At 38.1% G+C, this 10354-nt stretch overlaps 1 protein-coding gene across 2 annotated transcripts; it reads right to left on the reverse strand.

Moving 5' to 3' along the window:
• Positions 1-236: 236 nt before the first annotated feature.
• SULT1C4 (sulfotransferase family 1C member 4) lies at positions 237-7437 on the reverse strand. Of its 2 annotated transcripts, none has more exons than XM_084504841.1 (9): positions 7307-7437; positions 6845-6940; positions 6181-6358; positions 4347-4484; positions 2918-3015; positions 2438-2564; positions 1122-1216; positions 746-926; positions 237-595 (listed from the first exon to the last, which is right to left on the reverse strand). In XM_084504841.1, the coding sequence occupies exons 3-9, from the start codon at positions 6350-6352 to the stop codon at positions 483-485; spliced, it is 924 nt and encodes a 307-aa protein (XP_084360967.1). In that variant the 5' UTR covers positions 6353-6358; positions 6845-6940; positions 7307-7437; the 3' UTR covers positions 237-482. The 2 variants fall into 2 exon arrangements, with proteins under 2 accessions (XP_084360967.1, XP_084360968.1); XM_084504842.1 differs by having other exon boundaries at positions 7244-7404.
• Between the last annotated feature and the right edge of the window lie 2917 nt (positions 7438-10354).

The following is a 10354-nucleotide window of genomic DNA, read 5'->3' on the forward strand; positions in this document are numbered from 1 at the left end:
TTGCTTTCATCTCAATGATATTTATGATGTCCAGTTTAAAGCAAGGAAAAAAAAAATTCTACTTTCTGCAATTCTGTTGCTCTGTTTGCACACTATGGGAATGACATATAATGCCCATACCTTGTGCACTCTTTTAACATTTTTTTTTTTTTTTTTGTTCCTAATTTCTCATTTGAAATTGCCAGGTTGATTTGAAAATGCCAGCTGCAGTTTAATAAAGACACAAACTCAGAACATGTCTGAAATATTTTAGTTAATGCTAAAAGTTACTGTGGGAGGGTTGAATGACAAGTATCCAGAGAGGGATTATTTTCTTCAGATAGACCAGTCAAGACTTCCTCATAATTTGGGCACTCTCATCATAACGAAAAATCAGTGGTATGTGAAAGAAATATATTGAAACATTAGGGGCACAAGGAGAAGCAAAATACATAAAATGGAAAGGCTGATAGATCATAAAGAATAACTCCCATTACTAATAATCACAATTCCTCACGAAACACAAGAGATGTGTTAGCCATTTTCTTGTTATAGTCCTCATCAAATTTCTTATTTTGTGCCACAGTGAAATAATTCTTCCAGTCCCCGACAACTCCTATGGAAAAAATAAAAATAAAAATTACGAGTATTTCTTGAAGCCCATTAGCCACGACTTACTAGAGGATTGTAGTTGAAGGGAAGGATTATTTCAAGGCAGAATTACAACCAGGAAGAGTGAGTTGATACCAGTAATAAACCTCAGTACCTTTTCTCATGAATGGGGAAACTGAGTGATCCATTAATCCCACAAAATCCTTAGTGTAGTTTGCCATGGGATTTTCCTTCATTATCTCAAATGAGGTGTTATGGATTATCTTGTTAAGAACCTCCTGTTCCAAGTCCTTCCCCATAAACTTCATAATCTTCTGAATTTCTCTCTTTGGATTCTGCAGGGAGAAGAAAATGGGGTAAGATGCTGAGCCAAGAAAAGGAAGGAAATCACAGTGTTAACGCTGTGGTTGTTGCCAGGGGGAGAAGTCTGATACAGCTAATGTTATAATAGATAACTATTGAGTGTAGATTATATCTACTGAACTTTCAGGTTTCAAGCAAAGCTCTGTAAACACACATTCAGTCTTTACCTCCTTCATATCTTCATAGAAGAGGTAGAGAATACGGTGCTTGTCTTTTGCCTTCCACCAGCCTTTCACGTGGTCATACCAGGAGCCCCAGAGCACTGAAAGAGAAGAGCAGCAGCCTCTGTAAATGCCTGATCTGTCTTTAGGTACCCATGGCCCTCACATTTCCTCCATAACCAGTGTCTGAGTGTTTCCTAGCTGGTTTTGAATCACTGTGGCCATGACTGCTGTGCTCTGTACTGAATGCAGCACTCATGCTATTAATCCCTTAGGCTTATGGATGCTCAGAGCAGGATTGATGTCTAACTGCAGACGCTTACATCTGAGTGAAAAATCTAGGCTGCCCTTTTGATGGAGAGAAAGAGACATTTCCAGAATGTGGCTCATGTTTTTGACTGGACAAACTGCTTTTAATTTGCCCTGCTTTCAGCAGGGAGTTGGACCAGACGGACACCAAAGGCCCCTTCCCACCTGCATTATTCTGTGCTCCTAACTGGTTTAACTATTTAGTGTGCTATCAGAAGTGCCTGTTTCTCTCCAGCAAGTACCGAGATGACTAGCTTGGACAGATGTTCCTATATTATAAAAGTCTGCACTGGGACAGAGGGCTCACAAGCTCAGCCCATCAAACACAAGACTCAAGTTCTCATTTAGAAATGAGACTCTCACGCTGGTCCTGACAGTGGTGTTTCTAGGCCTACGTGGTGGCAAAAAAAAAAAAAAAAAATAAAAAAGGACCTATGGAAGTTTTACTGACCCAAACTGAAATGGTCAGCCTTTATTTTTTGGATATCAGCATCTCTTTTAGAAGAGGAAGAATCAGTTTCTGGGCTTGTCTGTCCTTAGCTAGACGACTGTCTTTGTTCAGATGCCTGATTTTTAGACAGGTGAATTGAGGTAGAAAAACGTTCTTAGCTCAAATTCATACTGCACAATCTATACAAAATTAAATTTTACATTCTTGTGTGTCACATTAGAATACAGCCATTGAGCTGCTGTTTCTTCCCAGCTGTGTTCCAAGCAGGTTTCTTTTAACCTTATAGAGAGAAGAGATTACCTTAAAATCATCATATATATTTATGAATGATAGTGGAATAAAAAGCAGCAATTGTTTTTCAAAATGTTAGTTTAAAGATAAGATTCACCTTTTCGGTACTATAAAACCCTCTGAATGAAGCTACTACTAGAACACCTCTAGTGGATATTCTTCCACGGAGTGTCAGCACTGGATTTCAAACTGTAGCTGAAATAGATAAATCAGTGTTGTGCATTTTTAAAAATGAACAAAATCTCCTATAAAACTGATTGCAATTTATCACCTTTTCCAGCCATGAATTTCTCCATGAACTCTTCCATGGTTCCTGGGTCAGGAAGTGCTTTATTCATTCTGTGGAAATGGTAGTATGACACCAGGTTGTCTTTTGCATTTCTTGCCACATAGATTATCTTTATGGAGTATGAAAATGAGAGAGAGGGAGAAAGAGAGAGAGAAATATGAGCTTACACATGGCTGTGACATAGATATTGAGCCTCTCCTGAGAGAAAACTGCAAGAGAGTTTTCTCTTGGAGCCTGAGTGACTGGCTTAAGAGATTTTGCTTTGAAACTGCCATTCTCTGAAATCCAACTTAGGTAATTCAGTCATAACTTCTTTAGTTTCCCACAGACATTGCACAGTAAAGGGAAGATGGGTGAGGAGACGTTTAGTTTTCACAAAGACTCTGGAAACCATATTGAGTCCCATTTTATATCACTTTCTTTCCAGTTGAAGTAGGCAGAGTCCTACCTCTTCAACCTTACCTTACAGTTTTGTTCCCAGAAGGAGGGGGGCACCATCTGCACAGGAAGATGAGTTTTCATTGTTCGTGGAGAAGGCATAGCTTCAGCTAACTCCAGGCCTGTGGAATAATGTTTTATGAGAACTGACCTGTTCTTTAAATTCTGCTAGCACTTCTTTGCTACTCTCATAGGTGGGATTTTGACTGACTTCTTGAAAGCAACTAGGTAGCAGTGTAACATAAACAACATTGCATAAGCACCTTCAGTGCTTCTGGAGGATTTTGTACCTACATTTTCAAGAAGAAAAGGGAGAACATTAATTCATATCTGCAGTTTGCTTTCTTGGACCCATGTCTAAGCCATGCATCCCAAGGGATAATAATGAGTACTAATTTATGTTTACCCACCCAATATTTTTCCTTCACAATATTTAATGATCTCCCTTTTCTTTGCAAATAAGAGGTGTTTATTTTGTTTGTTTGCTTTTTGTTTTGTTTTTGTTTGTTTGTTTTTCCTAGGAAATGAGAATAACTCTGCTGACTAGACTTTCTGGATAGCACGCAAGGAGAAGCTGGGGGAATGATGGATGAAGTTCAGATTGTATGCAGAGTAGATTGTGAGTAGTTCTGGATATATGGGAAACGATGAGAATATCTGGGGATATGTGGAGATATGTTACTTTTCCCCCTAACTTTAAATGTCTGTCATGACCTTTCTCAATTATTTGCTAGCATCCTCTGTCAACTTCTATCATTTTTTTGTGTCTCTCTATATGTCAACACAGTCTGGATTAGAAGACAAAAAGTAGCACTTCTGCTGCAGTCAGTCAAGCTTTTTGGCTTCAAACGTGAAGAGAGTCTGCCTTAATGGTTTGTGTGGGATGGGAGTCCCTTGCTGGGGGAAGGGTCTTGCAGGGAGCTGTCTTTGCAGAGTCAGGCCTGCCAGTTCCCTGAATGCCTGGTAGCTTGTTGTGATGACTAGACCCTTGAATTTAACAGCAGTTACTTAAAACAATAGCAAATTAAAACAATTAGCAAACCTACAGAAAACACATCATCCACATTTTGGGAATATATCCAAGACATAGGTTTCCATTCCGTATTGCTCCTAGTTACAGGATGGGGATCAGTTTGCACCCATGTTGCCACGTGATGCCCATCTGCTGCTGTGTTAGGTGCTGTGAGTATCTATCGTATGCAGCTTTCAGAAGATGTTCTGGACCAGCATGGTCTTCAGCAGGGCCTGTGCCCTATCTGTCAGCCTTGCACTGGCTTGAGTAGTGCTCGATGTTTGTGTTAAGCCAGCTGAACTGTGCCCTGATGCCTGACATAGCACTTAGGGCAGGGGCAGAGAAAGCGGGACCTTCCCCAGAAAAAATGTGGCATCAGTTCTGGATGTTTGCTTTGCTTCATTTTGTCTGAAATACAAGCCTATTCTCTTTGATATTCACCTGAGTAACCATTAGGCGAAGGATCTGGCATATACCATTCAAGGAAAGGATGGCGTCTGTAAGTACTGGCACGTCTACACTTCTCAATGTCTCCATTTTGTTGAATCATATCCACTATCTCCTGTGTCCATGTGGTACCTGAAAATATCAATGTTTAGATATTTCTCCCAGGGAGAGATGAGAGTCTCTTCTGCTAGAGAACTGAAAGCCAGAAGGATGGACACCATTTCAAAGAATGAAGGAACAGCACAGCACATGATTGACAAAATGTAAAGAGATAATCATGGAGAAAAAAATGCATAACTAGGAATGCACAGGTAATTTCTGAAGACATGTTTCTGAGATTCTGTTTTGGACAGGTTTATTCTTGCCAACAGAAAAACCCTCCACTACTACTACAGTAATGAGGAAAGCTCTGAGATAAACTCACATAATACAATTTGGAGACTGTAGTATTTGAAAATTTGAAATCCCAATTTTCATCCCTTAAAACAACAACAACAACAACAACAAAAAAAAACAGCTAATACAGCTTCTTCTTTTCAAAATTTGAATGAAAAAATTAAATACCTGAACTTTGAGTGAGTAAAAATTTCATACAGTTTGACTGTATGAAATAAAGTCGTATGAAAACGTTGCAGTATTTTCAATATTCCTGTTTGAAATGCTTTAATGAAATTCAGCACAACATTTTACTTCATCTGCCTGAGCTAATGCAACGTCTTGTAAGAGATACCAAATTGTGTCCCTTGGGTGCCTTTTTTCCCCTATAGCTGTGGTCACTGGATTAACTACATCTCATCTCAGGTACTGTGTCAGGTCATCTAGGGAACAGACTAAGGGATGTCCTAGAAAGCACCGTGGGCAGGAAACTCAATCCTTAATAAGATGCTTGAAGGGTGCAGCTCTGGCAGATAGAAAGTAGTGTCAAATGGACTCCTAACTTTATTTCTTCTCAGTTCAATGGCTGAGATACTTTAATCCCGACTGATTAAAATAGCATGTCTTTGCTTTCAATATACCCAAAATAAGTTAAAAGCTTTCAGCAAAATCTGTTTTTTCCTACCTTCAAAAGTAATTAATTTTCAGTAATAATGAATTTAATTTTTTTTCCTCTGCTGGAAACAACACTTAAAAATTCTTTCTAATTCAAGTCATTAATTTTTTGTGATCATCTAATGTTACACAGTCTGTTCTTGAATCCTATAAACTGTTTTTGTTCACCCAAGATTAATATTGGATGTTTCTTACTCATTGTTTTCCTTTATATAAATATAAATAGCCTAATGAAGAAGAGAAATATTAATGAGTTGTGTCCAATTTATAAATATAAATAAAAATACAAATACCAGATAGCTAAGATTAATGGTGGGCATTTTAATGGCTGAAATTATTAAGTGAATTTGGTTATTACTTTAAAATAAGTAAGCCATTTGCAGGTGTCAGTACAGGTTTACACCAAGTCATTTGCCATATTCATAATACAATTCATACTTGAATGGTTTCTATTATTTCTTAGTAAATGATGATTTGTACCAAGCTTCCTTAAATCTTGTAAAAGTTCTATAATACATTAATATGTATGTATATAATCTAAATCAAAGGAAATATGTAATTAGGCTTTGATAGTGTGAACCTCAATAGTAATACACTGATATTAGTTCTGCCAAAGAAGTCAGAAGTAGCTTACCACATCTGGCAGAGCTTCACATCTTTGAAATATAAGTCTATTTTGGGATTAAAAATTATCAGTCACAATAGAAAAATATAGTTTTCCATTCCAACAGTAAGAACTATCCCAAACTTTTCTATTCAATTTCCTCTACACACAAACCTGCTTTTGCATAGGTTGCAATGAGAAGGTCGTCAGGTCTGGCTTTGAAGTTCCACACTTGATTCCATATGCTGCATATTGGCTCTGTTAAGGGAATACCTTCCAATTCACACAGCTCAGTTCGAATTATTTTATCTTCCAGATTCAATTTTTCCATTTTGTCCAGGGCCATTGTGTGCTGCATGAGGAATGAAAGGCTTGGAAATTAATGTTTGCTCTGAAAAAAAATACCCAAATTTACTCACCCATTCTCAGGTTCTCTTTTACGGAATGAATTCCATATCTTTTGATTTCTTTGCCTGTGATTTGACCTATCTGGGTCCATATTTAGGCTCCTTAAATCTGGATCTATCTTTAAGAAGTGCTTGGCATATTGCTGTTGGTAACTCTCAGCATCTTTAAAAAACACTCCATATACTCAGATACAGAAAGAGAAAAAAAATACATTCTTTCTAGCTTTAAATATTTTAGCAAACATATTTGTGTAAAATGTTGACTGTAAGTTGGTGGCCTTTGAAAGGCAAGAAAAAGTCATCAGGGATGCGATTCAAAAGAGAACAGAGACTAAAAGCTCCCACTGGAGTCAGCACATAGGACCCAACCCTTCTTTCTTAAAGAAGAAGAACAGAAACTTCTGATTGTATCTTTTTGGTCTCATACTCACAAAAAATATTTCCAGGGCTTTTCCGTGTTTTGTTCCTGGAGCTTTTCACTCTTAGGATTCTTTGCTGAAGATTTGAATTTGCTGCAGATCAATAACCTGAAACAGATAGATGATTAACTAAAGGTTGTTATACATTACTTATTCAAATTGATCTAGTAAAGTCTAGTGCTGATCTTGCAGTTTTCCAGGAACTAGTTACTGTTTTCAGGATTTCTCTTGAGGAATATTTTAGCCCTAAACTTCAGAGCTCCAGAATCTGGTCAGAGGAACATTCTGCTTAAGAGGAGGCTACACAAATAATCTCAATTACGAGTATCAGTCAGAAGAGATAAAAGCCAGATTTCAATCTCAACAGCAAACATTGCCAAGATATTTCCTTTAATTTTCTTATTTACTCACACCTGTTTTCACATGGATTCTGTTGAGCAGAGCAAGAGGTTGGGTTGGTGTCTGGGCACTTACCCAAGAAATTAAAAAAAAAAAAGAAACAGGAGAAAGAAACTTGGCAGAGAATTTCTCATGCTTGAATGTCTTCAGTCCTGGGCTGTATTGATGACTGTGCACCTGCCTGGATCTTCAGACAGAACTAGGATGAAAACTTGGGTGGAGTTTCTGTTCCTCCTATGAGTGTGAGGAGAGCGAAGGAAGAAATAGAGCACCAAACAACCCCTGAACATTTTTTTTTTCTGGCTTAGTTTCTCATGTAAAGTATGATTGTTTGCTGGCAACAGCATTAGATGTTGGCTAGTACCTCCAGAAGGATTATTTTAACTTGTCTGTGTTGTTGTCAATAGTTACAGAATAATTTATGTTTTTCCTAATGTTTAATCTAAGTTGCTAGAATAGTTTATTATTCGCAAACACCTAAGATCCACAGGACTGAGTGAATCGAAAGAAACTTGGTTCATTTTTCACCATATACCGCACAATGCTTGTTTAACAGATATCCAGGGGTCAGTTTCATTGCTGGGGCAAGTTGTTTTTGATATAGAGAGTTTTCTAGACAGGGTTATTTTTCAACTAGCATGACTAGGTGATTTAGGATCACTGCACATGAGGTAATGTTTCTTTATAAAATTTAAGGCCCTGCCTATCTGTAGATCAGGTTCTGGGAGACAAATGGCATGCCCCAGATCAGCCATAAACAGCATAGTAACACTGGCTGCAAAAGACTGTCAATGTCACTTTAATATCTAGTGCCTTGCTGGTGCAGACACCCTGAGATGTTTGAATGCATTGGGAAAAGCTGTCCTTTTTCTGAGGCAAAAGGGAGGTCACTCCCACTGAACTCAAGCAAGTTTGAGTGGGAAACTATTTTGAGAGAGCATTGTTATCAGGCATCGCTTCTGTTCCACTGAAGGCATGTGAGTACTGTGAGGCCTCAAGCTCCTGTTTGCTCATCCTTTGGGTGGCCAGGCAACATTTTTATCTAAAAAATATTTCTGTTATCTCATTTTTTAAAAGATTATTCATACATCTCAGTCAAAGGAGGATGTGGCCATCCTTGCACAAATCTGATCCTTGTGTGGTGGGCTAATCAGCAATCCACCCCTCAGTCCACATGCAGTTTACCCTTTCCGGAGATTTTATAAATTACAGGTTACGTTAGTGAAGTGGGCTTTTGCACAAAGCCCAGCAGAGCTGACATGGACTGTTCAGGATTGCTGGTTCTTCAAATATAGTGATATATATAGGCTCCCAGTACAGAGGAGTACATAGTAAAGCTATGCAGATAAAAGAATGAGGACAGGAATAGAGAAGGTGAGTGCAGGATACTGCAAACAGAATGACAGGTAGGGAAGATGTGCAACTGTGAGAGAGAAGAGGAAAGAGAGGGACGGGGTGATGACTTTTCCCATGTAAGTCATAGCAAAGGGTTAGTGGATTCCCTCCAAGGAGCTGGACACACACACACAATGAACTGTATTTCTATATCAGGATTGTGTTTTTACTAGGCCACTCTAAAGACACCAGGCACTGTCTGTGAAAAGCTTCTTCCAGGTTTTCATTGACCTCCTCCAGAGTGCAAACTGCTGGCAGGTGTTTTCACCTGTAGTGCATGCTGGATTTATTTTATTTTACTTTAGCTCTGCTGAAAATGCTTAGATCTAGGAATGGAGAGCTACAGGCAGTTCATCAGAAATAGTAACAGGAGGAGACTGCAGTGTGGCTGATGAGTAGCTGTGAATGAGGGGTATGTTGGGCTGTCCTTGGGAGCATTTCTGCTGTATGGCATGGGCAGTGAGGCTGGGTTAGTTGGCACTAGGTTTCATCGTCACTGGGCTTTCAGAAAGCCCAGAAATCTGTATCTAATCAGCCTTTAAAGGGAGTACAAAGGAAGAAGAGATGTACTTTTATCTTAGTTTTGTCCTCATCTTCCTTCTTTGATCTACATGTGGTAAGCTGACAAGTTCTCATTTATCATTGTTTTATCATTGTTTATCATTAATTGTGTATGAGTCTTTCACTTAGTTCCGGGTAAAATTCTCTTTTCAGCACACAAAACAATTAATCACAGAGAGACTCAGGAACACAATTGCACAGGATCACCAAAGTCCTCCTGTGGCTGCTCACAATACTTACTTACTGTACTGCCTCCACTTCTCCTCAGTCTAAGGATTCATTTTCCCTTTGGCACACTGTCACTGGAGTTGTTTCAGGGATAATGTTACATTCGTACCATTTTCTTACATACTTTTTTTTTAGTGGAATAGAGTAATTACTGTTTCTTCTAATTTTTGCTTGGTGTGAACTGAAAAGCAGAAGTGTATGGCTTGCAGGCCCATAGCTATTTGGCTGATTCAGGACCCCATTAGTACATGCTGCTGCCGTGCATCATGGCTTTCCATGCCTACATTGTGCTGCTCTTGACATTAGTTATCATTATTAATATGAGCAGATATTCATATATTAATAACTAGAACATCTGAAAGCAGTTAAGCATAGATAGACAGCACTACAGTGGAGTCAAAACTAGAAGTAATTAGATGAACAGACACACTTTCTTTTAGCATTCCAGGGGTTGGATTTATATATTTTCTGTTATTTAAGTGAAATCTCCTTTAAAATATCTTCTTCTACTCCTATTAAATATAGCAGATTTGCTTTAGGTTTTCTAGCTTGAAGAAAAGATGGAAAAATGATTACCTAAGAAATAATTTCAATTAGCATATGAAGTTTTTTTTTTTTTTTTTTTTTTAAGTATTCATAGAACATTTCTTACTGAAGACAGTTCTGGAAATAGATTCTCTTTCATTAGCTAATGGAAAGCCCTAACATTTCTATATTATCGCTTTTTACCCTACTTTCCTTGCAGTGAGTGTTTCAGGGACCATATGTGTATTAAGAAAGAGCACGTGAAAGAGTGCATTTTAAATTTAATCTAGAATCACAATGGGACTTTGAAATCATGTTAGAAAAAATGTTTTCTGTTGTTATTTATACAGAATCACACTTGAACTGGAATGAAGGCTGTGAATGAAGGCTGTGAATCCTTCATCAGTATCCAGT

Source organism: Aythya ferina (genome assembly GCF_964211825.1).
Source record: "Aythya ferina genome assembly, chromosome: 1".
In the NCBI taxonomy this organism is placed as follows: domain Eukaryota; kingdom Metazoa; phylum Chordata; class Aves; order Anseriformes; family Anatidae; genus Aythya; species Aythya ferina.

What these genes read in the sequence shown, in the direction of transcription:
- SULT1C4 (XM_084504841.1), bottom strand. Translation starts at nt 6,352, where the DNA reads ATGGCCCTGGACAAAATGGAAAAATTGAATCTGGAAGATAAAATAATT. An exon ending in GAAATTCATGGCTGGAAAAG is followed by an intron (nt 1,217 to 2,437) that starts GTGATAAATTGC and finishes CTTCTCTTTCAG; the next exon opens with TGCTCTGGGGCTCCTGGTAT. An exon ending in TCTATGAAGATATGAAGGAG is followed by an intron (nt 927 to 1,121) that starts GTAAAGACTGAA and finishes TTCTCCCTGCAG; the next exon opens with AATCCAAAGAGAGAAATTCA.